Source organism: Hippocampus bargibanti, linkage group LG03 (genome assembly GCF_051943395.1).
Source record: "Hippocampus bargibanti isolate YZ-2025 linkage group LG03, ASM5194339v1, whole genome shotgun sequence".
NCBI classification, from domain to species: domain Eukaryota; kingdom Metazoa; phylum Chordata; class Actinopteri; order Syngnathiformes; family Syngnathidae; genus Hippocampus; species Hippocampus bargibanti.
Window position 1 is genome coordinate 7,173,310 of NC_142736.1, and position 16,854 is coordinate 7,190,163.

A 16,854-nucleotide genomic window follows, 5' to 3' on the forward strand; every position below is an offset into this window, starting at 1 on the left:
AGAATGATTTTTTCCCCTTTGATTCATGAATGAGTGCACATATCAATACAGCGATACCTTGTCTTACGAACGCTTTAGCTAACGAACCTTTTGCCTTACGAACGTTACATTCACGAGAATATAATCTTGGCATATGAACTATTTTTCGGGAGACACGGAGCATCACAATGAGTGATGTGCCGTTCGCGAACGAGCCCGTTCTCCTAACAAGGAGCTAGAAATGGCAGCCGATTTTTTTTTTTTTTTTTTTTTTTTTTTGTCCTCTATTCCCCGCCCCCAGTCTTTGGTTAAAGCTGCATGTGATTGGTCAAGATCCGTGGTAGAGGAGGGAGGGGACACACGCAGCACTGAGGGCACAGAGCAGCACATAAAACAGGATAGGCAGAAAGACAGAGTAGCCAGAGACAGAGAGTGAGAAAATTGATAGAAAACACAGTCAAATTTGGACTTGTTTCAACTTTATTGATCATTCAAAGGCAGTGTATAGACTGCAAGGTTAAAATATCCCATCAATCAAGCTCCACAAATAACTCGAACAAGCCATCTGTACAATTTGAACAGAAAAGACAAGAGAACCAGCTATTAATGAAGTTTCTAGTGTGTCAGCCTGCATCTGTTACTGTTGCTGTTGCAATATCACAACTTCCAAGATGTACAACCTGGACCTCCTTGAGACATGTTATGCAAAAAGCTATCAACCCAGCTAAACAGAACACAATTGATGAGGAACTCGGTAAAAGTATCGCAGAGAAAGCATGGCAACTTCACTTGGATATCATCAAGAGGTAACCTGGAAGTGCGTCATCCATTGATGATTTCAAGGCTCGCCACGGACGGTTCGAGAACTTTAAGTGTCGTCGAGGCAGCCAGTTCTGACGATAAAGCTGCCAAAGCTTACAAGGAATCATTCCTCAAGATGGTGGAAGAAGAAGGCTACGTTCCTCATCAAATGTTTAATGCTGATGAAACCGGTCACTCCATTCCATCAAGCCATCAACGACCATCACAAAGGTAAATAAAACGACTTTATTACAAAGTGAAGTTTATTTCTTTAATATCATAGCACATTACATAGTGCATTCTGTGTAGTTTTAAGGCTTATTTAGTCAAACATTATGTTTTATGGGGACCTGGGAACAGATTATTCTCATTTTAATGGTTTCCTATGGGAAATTAATGTTTGGAATACACACCTTTTGCCTTACTCCCTCTTTCTGGGAACCAATTAAGTTCATAAGCCAAGGTATCACCGTATTCTGTTTAAAACATAATGACTCCTGGAATGATGGATTGTTCTTTCTCCTTCATGTTAATGCGAAAATCGAGCGCATGGTTCAGATTGTCTTTCTTCCTTCCATCTATTTCCTCTCTATCGCTCTCTCTCTCTCTCTCTCTCTCTTTCTCTCTCTCTCTCTCTCTCTCTCTCTCTCTCTCTCTCTCTCTCTCTCTCTCTCTCTCTCTCTCTCTCTCTCTCCCTATCTATCGCTCTCTATCTCTCTCTCTATCTCTCTCTATCTCTCTATATCTCTCTCTCTATATATATGTATATCTCTCTCACTACTGATGATGGGTCCCAAATTCACAACCTCCCATCCCTGAGGCACAGCTCCCAGACCACTCTCAACATCAAGGCTAATCTCATGTGAGGACCATCCATTGGCACAAATGGACAGAATAACATCACGTCCAGTGTTTCGTGATTCTTAGTATCTGGATGTTATCCAATGACTGCTGTGAAAGGACAGCTGACAACATAGGAAAGTCTGTGTGACAGCTTGGAAAGACCGCTGACAGGAAGGAATAGACCCCACTGGGGATGTCATGGGCTAGCTACCCATGGTGGCAGTCACCAACGCTGGTTCAGTTTGTTGGACCCGTTAAATGCTACAGAAAGAATACAGAGAAAGATACCCCTCGAGCCTGCGAGAGCGGGAGCGCAAGATGGCTCAACGACTGACAACACGGTTACCGACCCAGGAACGAACTTGAGTACGAGCAAGAACATGGCACATGAGACAACGGCATTAGGATACTCGCTCAAGGTGTGCGTCTGTGGCTGGGCAAAAGTAACATCAGCTATCGGGTTAAAGATCCACCAAGGGAAGAGACAGTGCTTGGGAAAGCAGAGACAAGGGCCTCGCATTGACCAATATTTCTTACGAAGTCAGACGTCAAATAAGTCGAGTGAAGCACAGCGACGGGACGACAACCAAAGTTCGCAGAGCGTCTACACCCCTGTCAAGGACGATGGTAATGCACTTACAGAACGAAAGGTGGAAGAGCCCACCCAACCACACAGTCCTCCCAAGGAGGACAAGATCAAAGGGCACAGACCAAGTGGCCAAAAGCTATCGAGTGGGAAACCGTCAATAACGATCTGACCAAAATCTTGGAACAACAAGTGGGCACAGCAGAGAAAAAGCTGGAAAATATTGGTGACATCATCTATCACTACGGGGAGGAGCGCTTTGGAGTGTACATCCGGAAAACCGCCAAAGCAAGATCACCACCAACCAAATCCAGGAGGCAGCAAGAGATAGACAGACTGGTCAGAGAAAGAAGGGACCTGCGAAAACAGTGGAAGAAGGCCTCTGATGCAGAGAAAGAAGGTCTCATACTGCTCCAAGGGGACATCAAATGCCGGTTGGCAACCTTACGAAGGGCAGAAAACTTCGCAAGAACAAGGAACACACAAGAACACGGTTCTATAAAAAAACCCTTCAAGTTTGTCAAAGACCTCTTCGCGAAGGACAAAAGCGGAATCCTGAAAACCTCCAAGCAGGAACTTGAAAAGCATCTGGAAAAGGTCCACCAGGACACAAAAAGGCAGGAAAAACTAGCTATCCCACATGACATCCCCCCTATTGAACCACCAGAATTCAACCTCAAGACTGGCCCTCCAAAATGGAAGGGAGTGGACAATACAGTACGGCGTGCAAGATCAGCCCCGGGGCAATATGGAGTTCCATATAAGCTCTACAAGAACGCACCAGATGTTCTGCGTTATCTTTGGAGACTCATGAGGATTGTGTGGCAGAAAGGGATAATACCAAAGGCATGGCGGAGGGCCGGAGGCGTACTAATTCCCAAGAAGAAGGATGCGGTAGACATCAGTCAATTCCGGCCAACTAGCCTTCTCAACGTTGAGGGGAAAATCTTCTTCAATGTTTTAGCACGGAGACTTTCCACCTACCTGGAGAAGAACAAGTACGTCGATACATCTGTACAGAAGGCTGGCATCCCTGGGTTCTCTGGTTGCTTGGAGCACACTAGTATGATCACCACCAAATCCAAGCGGCAAAGAAAGACAAGAGAGATGTTCATGTCATCTTCCTCGACCTGGCCAATGCCTTTGGCTCAGTTCCCCATAACCTTCTCTGGGAATCCTTCAACTTCTTCCATGTTAATGTAAGCAGTAATGGGTACATGTTCCATGTACCCATTACTGCCTTGGTAAAAGCCTACTTCGAAGACCTGCAACTCTGCTTCACAAAACCTGACTTCACAACATCATGGCAGCGTGTAGAAGTCGGCATCATGGCAGGTTGTACGATTTCACCCCTGGCCTTCACAATGGCCATGGAGGTCATCATCAGGGCCTCAAGGTGGGTGGTGGGAGGTGAGCGAACAAGGAATGGGATCCATCTCCCACCTATCCGGGCATACATAGATGACATGACCACCTTGACCACTACCGCAGCTTGCACCAGGCGGCTACTTGGAAAACGAATGGGCCCGGATGAAAATCAAGCCGAACAAGTCACGCAGCATCTCAATCGTCAAGGGACAGCTAAAAAATGTGAAGTTCTGCATTGGTGATGACACAATACCAACGGTGTCTGAGGAACCGGTCAAAAGCCTGGGCAGGTGGTACAATGCAAGCCTCAGAGACAAAGATCAAGTACAGCAACTAAAGCAGGACATCACCAATAGTCTTGAAAACATCAACAAGACTCAGCTGCCTGGAAAGCTCAAGTTCTGGTGTCTGCAGTTTGGACTTCTCCCTCGGGTAATGTGGCCACTCACAGTCTATGAGGTCCCACTCTAAACTGTGGAGAAGCTGGAGCGAGCCATCACTAGATATGTGAAAAACTGGCTTGGTGTTCCACGCTGTCTGTCCAACATCGGCCTTCATGGCAAAGGGGTCCTTGAGCTTCCAATCACAAGCCTCACCGAAGAGTACAGGTGCGCTAAAGTGAGACTTCAGATCACCCTCACAGACTCCAGAGACCGGAAGATCAGTCAAGCTCCCCCCCCCCCCCCCCAACTGGACGGAAATGGACGCCATCCATTGCAGTGCAGCAGGCCACAGCAGCCCTGGGGCACAGCGACATTGTGGGAAACGTTCAGCTTGGAAGAGGGGGGTTTGGCCTTACAAACAAACCTTCTTGGCGTAAGGCTTCAACATCGGAAAGAAGAAAAATGGCGACGGCAGAGGTGCACCACCAAGAGGAAGCTGAAAGAACTGCACAGGCTGTCTCTCTTTCCAAGCAGGGACAATGGATGAGGTAGGAAGGCCTGGAGAAGAGAAAGCTCAGCTGGAGGGATCTCTGGGAAATGGAGGCAAGCAACATCAGCTTCATCATCAGAGCTATCAATGATGTGCTCCCATCTCCAAAAAACCTCCACCAATGGTATGGCGAAGATCCAACCTGTGACCTCTGTCGAACTCCAGGAACTCTCAAACACATCCTGACCGGTTGTCAGACCAGCCTGACACAAGGCCGCTACACCTGGAGGCACAACCAGGTCCTGAAGAGTTTGGCAATTATCCTTGAGAGCAAGAGGAATACCATCAACTCCTTGTCCAACACAGCACCATTTGTTTTCATCCGAGAGGGACAGGAAAAGCCCAACCAACCTACTGCCAAACCAGAAGTTGGACAGCTATCCAGGGCCCGCGATTGGGAGATGCGGTTGACATTGGCCAGCAATTGGTTTTCCCAGCTGAGATTGCAGCCACCACCCTCAGACCAGACTTGGTGCTCTGGTCCCCTTCACTCAAGGCTGTCTACAGAACTCACAGTCCCGTGGGAGAACTCTGTTGAAGAGGCCTATGAGCGCAAGAAGCTGCGCTACACAGAACTCACAGTGGATGCGCAACAGCGGGGATTGCAAAACCAAGGCATATCCAATGGAAGTTGGATGCAGAGGGTTTGTGGCTTCCTCCACCATCAGGCTGCTAAAAGACCTGGGTATCCACGGACAGGCTCGGCGGCACACAGTTAGATCAGTCTCTGAAGCCGCAGAAAGAAGCAGCCAGTGGATCTGGATGAAGAGGAAGGACCCTTGTTGGGCTCATAGAACAGCAACCTAAGACACAACACCCCTCCCCCCCACCAGCTTCTCAACATCTGATTGGGCATGGGACACAAGCGCGGGCGTGATCAACCTGTCGCTGGCCACCATCGATGAGGGTGTCTAGTGATTAAAAGGCCGAAACACCCAATGATTCTTTGGCACACTACTGACGATGTGTCCCAAATCCACAAACTCCCATCCCTGAGGCACAGCTCCCACACCACTCTCAACATCGAGGCTAATCTCATGTGAGGACCATCCATTGGCACAAATGGACAGAATAACATCACGTCCAGTGTTTCATGATTCTCTTCTCTCTATCTCTCTCTATCTCCCTATCGATCTCTCTCTCTCTCTCTCTCTCTCTCTCTCTCTCTCTCTCTCTCTCTCTCTCTCTCTCTCTCTCTCTCTCTCTCTCTCTCTCTCTCTCTCTCTCTCTCTCTCTCTCTCTCTCTCTCTCTCTCTCTCTCTCTCTCTCTCTCTCTCTCTCTCTCTCTCTCTCTCTCTCTCTCTCTTTGTCTATCTCTCTCTATCTCTATCTCTCTATATATATATCTCTATCTATCTATCTATCTATCTATCTATCTATCTATCTATCTATCTATCTATCTATCTCTATCTATCTCTCTCCCTGTCTATCTCTCGATCTCTCTATCTCTATCTCTCTATCTCTCTCTATCTATCTCTATCTGTATCTCTCTCTCTCTCTCTCTCTCTCTCTCTCTCTCTCTCTCTCTCTCTATCTATCTCTCTCTCCCTAACTCTCTCTCTATCTCTATCTCTACCTCTCTACCTACCTATCTACCTCTCTACCTACCTATCTACCTCTCTATCTCTCTACCTCTCTAGCTCGCTACCTCTTTATCTCTATCTCTACCTCTATCTCTACCTCTTTCTATCTATCTATCTATCTATCTATCTATCTATCTATCTATCTATCTATCTATCTATCTATCTATCTATCTATCTATCTATCTATCTATCTATCTATCTATCTATCTATCTCTCTCTCTCTCTCTCTCTCTCTCTATTTCTCTATCTCTATCTCTCTCTATCAACCTCCCATCCCTGAGGCACAGCTCCCACACCACTCTCAACATCAAGGCTAATCTCATGTGAGGACCATCCATTGGCACAAATGGACAGAATAACATCACGTCCAGTGTTTCGTGATTCTCATTCTGATCCACCTATCCTCACATGGGTTGCGGGGATGCTGGAGCCTATCCCAGCCATCTTCATGCATTGACGGTGGACGCCTTGAACCGGTTGCCATCACACACAAATGATCAACCATCCATGCTCACACTTACACCTAGGGACAATTTGGTGTGTTCAAACACCAAACACAAGGACAACCGACATCACTTTTTTGTTTCCTTACTGAGATCAGAAAAATGTTTTATAGCATCTAAAATACCCAAAACACGCAGTATGATATTTTTAGTCAAATGCAAAACACCAATAAAAATGACTTAGAGTGTCTAAAAACAACTTCAATTTGAAACCGGAAGTGACCAGTTTCAAAAGGTCCCGCCCCCTTGTTCATGGTGTAATGCCAAGACGTCTTGCCTTGCTCGAGAATCAAAAAAATGGCTTCAGATTCAGAGAATATGCTTTCTTGTTACTGATCTATTTATGAATATGATTCAAATAGTTCTGAAGAGGAAGGCATACATGTTTGCAATCGATTAAAGAATTTATTCCGTGTCATTTTGAGGTATCTGGGGGGGAAATGTAGCACCCAAAAGAGGCAGAAGATGGCGACAAAGCTCAGTGGAAACGGGCTGATATTTCCTTAGAATTTTTGTCAGTGAATATCAAATAGATGCTCGGTGCAACACACAACGATTCACCAAAGCGTTATTTATGTTTTCCTTCTAATTTCGCCATCAACACGGATCAACACTCAGTCTTCAGACCAAACAAAGTACCGCAAAATGCATTGACGTGATGAAAGGACTGCTACAATGTGTCCTTTCTACGTCAGGGGCGTTCCTTCCGTGACGTGAGGACTCGTCACCAACTCAAAAACAAGACTTCCGGAATATTCAGCGCGAGTCTTAAAACGTAAAACATAGCTATATGCGGTGGAATCTTTGTAAAATACGCTCAGTAGAAGTCATTTGAAGCGATTTTACAAATTATGGACACAACTTGACCGGAGGCGTCGGTTGTCCTTTAAAGGACCGACGCCTCCGAACAAGTATATGTATATGATACTTGTCCATATTAAGCACTTTGTTTTAGTTTCTGTTGTTGTTAAATCATTGTATAAACTAATATATATATATATATATATATATATATATCTGTGTTTCAGCTTCAGTATCCGGTGTACTGGGATCTCATGGAGTTCTGTGATGGATTTCGGAAACTTCTCGATCATCTGCAGTTAGATAAAGTAAGATTCTGTTTCTTTCTTGGGCCCTTTAATCACGTTGTCTCCCACCAATGTGTATACTGTCATGAACCTTTTTTCCATGTTTACTTATTTGTGAGCTCTGCCATTTTTAAATTTTTGGTTAAAATGGGCGATTATGAATATGTTACTTTTTAGTTGCCTGTATATGCAAATACTTTTGTTTCATAGAGCGCCTGCCAAACCCCTGCCTGCAAATGAAATTATTGCGTTATTTGTGAGTTGACAAAAATTCCAGTAATCGAATCATGTACTACTTTCAATAAATCTGACCAAGTTCACAAATTGTAAAACCATGCAAACTTTTTAATGAAAAGTCAGTAAAAACCATAGCAAGATATAACCATTTGTATTTTGATTATTAAATACATACTTTTCTTTTTTAATCGAATGATAATTCTGTCTTGACCTGATCAAGGTTCATCTTTTTGGTGCATCCTTGGGTGGCTTCCTGGCCCAGAAGTTTGCAGAGGTCTCATGCATGTCCCCCAGGGTGCACTCTTTGATACTGTGTAATTCATTCAGCGATACTTCCATCTTCAACCAGACGTGGACCGCAAACAGGTTTTCCCTCAATATCTCTTGCTGATTGATAATGTAACATGTGATTCAGGGCGTACTCGCACTGGGCAAGCCGTGTAATAATTGAGACCTAGGTCAGCGCTCCCCAACATGTTTTTCCCCATAGACCGCTTAAATGTCTGACAATATTTTTAGGGACCGGATAAATACAAAAAAAATAATATGATATGACTTGGATGAAAACCATGCTCGTTTATGAATATAATAATAAACATGAATTCCGATTTATTTTCACCTAGTTTCAAACCACACAGTTGAAATTATAGAGTACCGTATTTTCCGCACTATAAGGCAGACTAAAAGCAAATTTCTCAAAAGCCGACCTCTGTGCGCCTTATATTCCAATGCAATTTATGAATAACTAGGGATCAATATTCAAATGTCTTCATGTAGTCTATGAAATGTTCTGTCACACCTGCTGCATTTGCAAACATGTTGCGCTCTCCACTATGGTAAGGGAGATACGATGTTGTGGGATCCAGAAAAAAAACCACAAGACAAGCGGTGAAATACGTCTTGACTCAACAGTGGTTTACTTCGAATGCCCAGATGTAATGCAAACGTATGCACACAACAACTTCCTGTCCAACAATCTAAATCGGTCCGACACGAAACACTAACCGAAGCAGGCGTTCCTTGTTTAAATAAAATTTTTCGATATATATCATTTGGAGCGGCCCGGTAGTCGAGTGGTTAGCACACCGGCTTGACAGTGCAGAGGTCGCCGGTTCGCGTCCCGGTAGTCGAGTGGTTAGCACACCGGCTTGACAGTGCAGAGGTCGCCGGTTCGCGTCCCGGTCCGGCCTCCCTGTGTGGAGTTTGCATGTTCTCCCCGGACCCGCGTTGGTTTTCTCCGGGTCCTCCGGTTTCCTCCCACACTCCAAAAACATGCATGGCAGGCAGATTGACCACTCCAAATTGTCCCTAGGTGTGAGTGTGAGAGTGACTGTTGTATGTCTTTGTGTGCCCTGCGATTGGCTGGCAACCAATTCAGGGTGTCCCCCGCCTTGTGCCCGAAGACAGCTGAGATAGGCTCCAGCAACCCCCACGACCCTAATGAGGAATAAGCGGTACGGAAAATGAGATGAGATATATATCATTTGTAAACCAATATAACTATGCGAATGTAACCAGAATACGAAATAAGATACTTTACAACCTGTCACATACTCCCCCTCAAAATAGATGTTGTCCCCAACATATATACTAGTAAATACCTAAATGGACGACATGCCCAAAACAATTACCCACGGTATTATGAACTGCATCCAAATATGAACTATAATAATGAACAGTTTACAGACTGGAACTCTTTTTATACATTCTGTTTACATTATAACAATCAACAGTTCACAGACTGGAACTCTTTTCATACATTCCGTTTTAATTATACTCATCAGGGCTCATCAGGGGTCTTCTTGCTTCCATCTCACTGTGCTATCAAACAGAAGTGTCGATTAACCATCTCTGTAGTACTCCGTGGCTTAATAGGGGTGTGCACCATGCATCCAAGGCATTGTCTGTTCACCATAACATGGTACTGTCCCTACATTGTAACAAGATGGCGAACCAAGGCTATCATATGTGCACACCTTGGGTCTCCTGTGTTCTCGTTGTGGCCGTTAATTTCCCCCAATATCAGAATTACTGGGGGGTGGCTGGGGAAAAGGGGGACACACCGTCACAGGTGGATCATTTTTCGGACCAATGTTGCCCTCTTGAGGTTGGTCAACTTCCGCAGCTCCCGGCTCTGTCCCCGGCTGTTCATTCCCCAGTTGATTGTCATCATGGTGGGTTGTCTCCACGAAGCTCACGTCCTGCAGTTCTGGTGAGTCTGGTCGGGCGCTCTGGCGATGCAACACTGGATAATACTCATCCTCCTCATCATCCTCTTCTGAATCCATCTCTGGCATCTTGTTCGGTCTTTGCCGAGTGGACTTTTTCTTTGACTGTGGCTGTAGTGAAGTCTCTAATGGCAAATGATCACATGGCATCAAGAGATTGCGGTGGAGTATCCTAGATCGGCCTTTCCCCCTCTCAGGTTCTAGCTCATAAACTGGAATGTCTTTGCTGACTTGACGAACCACTGTATGAACAACATCCTCCCAGTGGTTTCTCAGTTTGCCTGAACCTCCACGTGGGGTTAAGTTTCGAACTAGAACACGATCACCGGGCAACAGGGTAGAATACTTTAGTTTACTGTCATGTAGTCTCTTACTCCTGGCAGCAGCTTTGTTGTTATTTTCTTGCGTGAGGGCGCGGAAAATCCTACTGGACCCTCCGCACCCTGCCCACCACCTTTTCCAGCTACTCCTCTCAGGCAGGCGCGACCGATCCATGCGCACCAAATCCAGCAGACATTTAAACAGCTTCTTCCCCCAAGCCATTAACTCTTTGAACTCTTTGAACTCTTTCAACAGTAGCCAAAATGGAACTGTATAGTGCCACTTAGCAGTTTTTTTGATGACGATACTAGTGCAGCGTGTTCTACCGGAAACAAATTCCTTGTGTGTTCTACATACTTGGCAATAAAGATGATTCTGATTCTGATTCTGATCACATACGCTTCCTCCATACCCTGTTTCCATTTCTTCACATAGTCCTTCTGGTTGGTGTCACCCTGGTTAGAGTCTGGATTCAAACTAAACAATATATCACGTGGTGAACGTCCATAAAGTAAGTAAAAAGGTGAAAACCTTGTCACCTCACTTTTGGTACAGCTGTAAGCATAAACTAGTTTGTTTAGTGAGTCTTTCCAGTTACTCTTTTGTTTCTCTGTCAGTGTCTTTAACATCTGGATCAGTGTTCGATTAAATCGTTCAACCTGTCCATTTCCCTGTGGGTGGTAGGGGGTTGTCCTTGAACCCGCAACCATAGCATAGTCATTAAAGATTTTGTTTGCCATTGTTTTGACAGATTTGGACGTTGTAGCATAAACTTGAGCAAAACGTGTAAAATGGTCGACTAGCACAAGCACGTATTCATAACCACCCTTACATTTGTCAAAATGCAAAAAGTCAACAGAGACAAGTTCAAAAGGCTGAATAGTCACAATATTAGTGAGAGGGGCTCTGGTCTCACGGTTGGTCTTTTTGTGTTTTAGACACACACACACTCTCAGTACATAGTCCTCTATTTATTTTTGCATAAAGGGCCAGTAAAAACGATCCCTTACAAGGGAAAGAGTCCTTTCTACACCATGGTGGCCCATTTCATCATGCAGCTCTTTTAACACTGTCACCTTGTTTTTTTCAGGAAGCAGTAGTTGGGTTCTGTTTGCTGTTTTTCTGTACAAAACACCTCTGTCATTAAAGTGTAGCTTGTCCCATTCCCTCACAAGACAAACAACTTGAGGACAATGTGTTCTTAGTTCAGTACCTAGCGGTTTTGTCTCTGCCAGTTTGTATCTAATAATATGTCCTATAATGGGGTCAGTCTCTTGATCGAGCTTGATCTGTCCAACAGTCAATGGGGCTATCGGTGTGTTTAGTGACACCTCGGCACACGTAGCTGAGATTCCCATATACCAAGCTGCACTAGACTCGTTCTGTTGGTCAACTGCTTGGACGGCAGCACTCACAGCATCATATGACATTTCTTTTGTACATCCTTCCATATATGTTACCATATCAAGGGGCATCCTAGATAAACTGTCTGCATCAACATTTTCCTTACCAGGACCATATTTAACAGTAAAATGAAAATCAGAAAGTTCTGCGACCCACCTGCACCCAGTTGCATTTAACTTAGCTGTCGACAGTACATAAGTGAGTGGATTATTGTCACTAAACACAGTGAAGAATGGTGCACAGTACAAATAATCACGAAACTTGTCTGTGATCGCCCACTTAAGCGCCAAAAATTCCAACATGCCCGAATGCAAGTTATAATTCTTCTCAGCTGCAGTTAAAGTCCGAGAGCCATAGGCTATCACGCCATTTTGTCTTTGGTACGACACAGCACCTAAAGTTGGAGGCATCTGTTTGCAAAATGATAGGATGCGCGAAGTCAGGAAAACCTAAAACTGGTGGTTGAACTAAACAGTCTATTAGCTGCTCTAACACTGACTGATGCTCATCACTCCACTCAATACGTGTGTTGGAAGACACACTGTTATGTCTCACTTTCCATTTTATTCTTTGGTGCTGCTGAGTCTCAACATTCAGAGGGGCTTGAAGCAAATCATACAAGGGACTAGCAATACAAGAGAAATCTTTGATGTATTGCCTATAATAGCTTAATAGTCCCAAAATGGCTCAAAGCTCACCGACAGTGCCTGGCTGCCTGTTTTTCAGGGCACGCACTGCTGCTGTATCTCCCGGGTCCATTCTGCTCCCCTCAGCAGAGACAATCCTGCCGAGGTACCTCACTTCCGGCTTGAAGAGGTCACACTTTCTGGCTTTGAGTTTTATTCCATTTTCTCTGAGACGTCGCAAAACTCACCACGTCCTGTACCTGTGGGATGGGGTGCCGGTCAGGGTGTGTTTTCCGATTCAGCTCTCTGTAGTCAATACATCAGCGCAGTGTACCATCTTTTTTTCCTGACACAGACGACAGGGGATGAGTAGGAGGAAGTGGACTTTTCCACCCACCCCTGCGCTCTCAAGTCCTGTAAATAGTCTTTCACCTCTCCGTACAGTGGCTTTGGGACAGACATATGTCTTTGAAACGGGCTCAGTGTCTTTTAACAAAATGTCCATTTGTAGGTTTTCCACACACCCTATGTCGTCGTCCGATTTTGAAAATGATGCCGATTCCTCTCTCAACATCTGCTGAATGGTCTTTCTTTTATCTTCGTCCAGATGAGAAAGGTCAATTGGGGGGTCCCACTGCTCACTGAGAGGGATGGTGGTATCCTGGACATGGACCTCATTGACAACCGCTGAAGGAAGGTCTCTTTTAAATATGTTAGCTGGGTAGACAGACCCTACTGACTGCACTGTACCAATAATAGTCTTTATTGGCAACCTAATGTCATGGTTAGTAGGGTTCTGGACACTAACAACTATCCTAGGGATAGAACCTGCCTTTACTGAGACCAACGAGTCACAAAACTCGAGGCCATCTGGCCACTGTGGATTTTCACTTGGCTCAAAAACCAATGTAACACCTTCCTTAAAGGGCTTCGCCTGTACTTTGCATGGAATAAGAAGTGAGCTATGCCTAGCTATTATGAATCTCTCATTTGTTGTTTTTACACGGTACTCATGCGCTTGTCCCACACTAACTGCTTTTATGAAAGTGGCAGCTTTATTGCGCTTAAGGTGGGGAAAAGCTAGTCTAACCGATTTCAAGAGCTTTTCTGTATCCCGTGTTTGTGTCTCATTAGAGAGGCTATCTAACACAAGACGCTCAATGACATTAAACCCTATGATAGGACACTGTTGCTGGTCACCTTTTAGTACTAAAACTGGTACAAGTAGCCCTGGATCATTAGCACCAAGTTTAAATGGTATCTCAAGCCATCCTACATAAGGCATATCCGTTCCATTAGCTGCCACAATATTGAGAGTATTATCAGGGTCAATAAGCTCATTCACATTTTTCAATGACACGTCAGGTAAGTTCGTTTGTTTCCATAACTCATCTACAGCACACACCTGGGACCCCGAGTCCCAGAGTTCTTCAACCCTTTTGTTACCCAAAAAGCACCGAAAAAGACATTTCTTTCCCACTAACTCCCTGACCGAATGTAATTTGCCACAGTGTTTGTTATCTGTACGCTCGACAAATAACTGCTTATGTCTCTTCTGAACGGGGCCACATGTGTGGGGCTTATATTCCATTTTCATAGCACCACTGTAACACTGGGACCTATCTGTCTCTGTGGTCACATCATGTCCCACTGATGTAACCCTTTCTAGTTTAAAGCATGGTTCCTGGTTGAGTTCTGTGCTTTGCAGTCTGCTCTGAAATGTTTACTACTTCTATTACTTACTTGCTCTCTATTAGCTATTTATTAGCTATCCTTTAGCTAGCTGGCTAGCTATTAGCTGTCTAGCTAGTAGCTATCTGGCTAGCTATTGACTGTCTAGCTGGCTGGCTGTAAGCTGCCAAGCTTGCTAGCTGTTGGCTATTTGGCTATCTATTACCTATTTATTAGGTATCCATTAGCTAGCTAGCTAGCTTTCTATCTATTTGAGTTACTTCAGGGTTGAGTGAACTCTGGCGTCTGTGGCTGCCGCTGCTCACCCACAGAGAAACTTTATCCTGTGACTGTAAAGTTACCTTGAGCGTTTAAAAGGCGCTTAGAAACGAAATGTATTATTATTATTATTATTATTATATTTATTATTATTATTATTATTATTATTATTATTATTATTATTATGTGTACGCTCTCAGTCGTACAGGAGTGGTCCATCGATGAAAAGGTTTCTTCAGCCGTCCGTCATCTGTACTTCTTTGAAGGTGTCGGACGTTTCACTTCATATCCAAGACGCTTCGTCCGACACCTTCAAAGAAGTACAGATGACGGCTTAAGAAACCTTATTATTATAATGACACGAACAACATCTGATGTGTCCGCAACACTTTCTGGTCACTATGGTAGTGTTTATATGTCTGTGTAAGCTCTCAGTCGTACAGGAGTGGTCCATCGATGAGAAGGTTTCTTCAGCTGTCATCTGTACAAATTTGAAGGTTTCGGACGTTTCGCATCCTATCCAAGAGGCTTCGTCAGCGAACTAAAGTCTGACTGGTTGTATCGGCCCTGTTTATATATCCCTAATGTCCAGACATGGCGGCGCCGGACACAGCTATGATAGGTCCCTACTCTCAGGTTGTTGAGTCTCCCCAATCTACTGCTCTTTACAATTTTCATTCTTACAATGTATGGAACAAACTACATTACTTTGTTTTTCATTTGGTAGCCTATCTTTAGGATGCACTAATTTTAATCTATTGTAGGTATTGTTTTAGGAGTCACTGAGACATTTAAACCTTTGGTTAGTACCGCCTTTTCTGTCTCTGAGAGATCTCTGTCTGACAAATTTTTGATCCAATTCTCCCTTGAAATCTGCTCATTCCTAATTTTTCGCGTATTTACCAGTAGCTGAGATTGTTTCAGTAAAAGTAATTTTTGATACCTACAATACCTACAATAGATTAAAATTAGTGCATCCTAAAGATAGGCTACCAAATGAAAAACAAAGTAATGTAGTTTATTCCATACATTGTAAGAATGAAAATTGTACAGAGCAGTACATTGGGGAGACTCAACAAATTCTCAAAAAAATACTTTATCAACATCGCAGGGATAATACAAGTGGGCCTCAATCGGCAGTACATTTGCACCTAAAAGCTAGCAACCACTCATTTGACGACAATGAGGTTAAAATCTTAGCGAAAGAACATAGCTGGTTTGAAAGGGAGGTAAAAGAAGCGATTCTTATAAAACAACAAAATCCTTCATTAAACCGTTCTGGTGGGGTGAGGTTCAATTTGGATCGTTAATAGAATAGCCTGCTTAGGCAAAACAGGTTAGGCAACATTCGTAATGCTGATGAGGTGATACCGGTGGGAGTGGGGGAAATGGGCAAGTCGTTAGTCAGGAATGTAGGAACAATCAGTGGGGCCACAGGGAGTGGTCCTCTGCTCCCCCCAACCTCAGAGTAGGGACCTATCATAGCTGTGTCCGGCGCCGCCATGTCTGGACATTAGGGATATATAAACAGGGCCGATACGACCAGTCAGACTTTAGTTCGCTGACGAAGCCTCTTGGAAAGGAGGCGAAACGTCCGAAACCTTCAAATTTGTACAGATGACAGCTGAAGAAACCTTCTCATCGATAGTGTTTATATGTGCCTTCAAAATAAGATACACCGCAAATACAGAGTGCATGAAAAATAAGACTCATCATCGCCGCAAATTATGCGGAATGTGCGTGAAGCATGGAAATGTCCCTCTGAAATTAATCCACATTTTAGGGGGGCCTCCTGATACTGTCTATTAAATGCAGCCTTCTTTTTCTTGAAAGTTGAAGCCTCCTCTTCTGTCTCCTTTTCGCCTTCCCAAAGATTATTTGTTTGATACTCATTTTGCTAGGTTTAATTTTAGCAGTAACATGACAGAGAAGCGCGCCTTGACCTGCGTCAAGAGTGACACACTGTAGACCAGTTGTTCTTAACATGGGTGAGTCGGTCTCAGTGGTTCGGTGGATCCTCTGCCACAGAGGTCCACCCCTCAGTCTAGACTGCAGTTAGTAGGCAGAGTCATTGGAAGAAGGGTTCGGTAAATGAGTATATGAAACTGGTGGGGTTCGGTGCCTCCAACAAGATTAAGAACCACTGCTGTAGACCGATGTAACAAGGGAATATTTCCGATTCCAAAATAAATAAAATGTAAGTACTGTAATTGTTTTATTCTTCCTGTGCGGCTGCATACCCATGATCCTGGTATGGGTCTGCGGCCCAGGGGTTGTGGACGATTGCTTTAGGTGGCATTTCTAGAATCCACCTCATGCGAGGGCGGCCCAGTGGTTTATTGAATAGCACGGTGGACTCACAGTGCAGAGGTTCAGAGTTCAATTCTGGCTCCAATCTTTCTGT

General features: G+C 44.4%; 1 protein-coding gene across 1 annotated transcript in view; it reads left to right on the forward strand.

Annotated features, from left to right (window-relative positions):
- spg21 (SPG21 abhydrolase domain containing, maspardin) overlaps positions 1-16,854 on the forward strand; it is a 30,367-nt gene that overhangs the window by 7,006 nt on the left and 6,507 nt on the right. The window contains exons 4-5 of the mRNA XM_088991767.1: positions 7,625-7,705; positions 8,142-8,287. Of these exons, the coding sequence (XP_088847893.1) occupies positions 7,625-7,705; positions 8,142-8,287 (227 nt within the window). The remainder of the gene's footprint in view (positions 1-7,624; positions 7,706-8,141; positions 8,288-16,854) is intronic.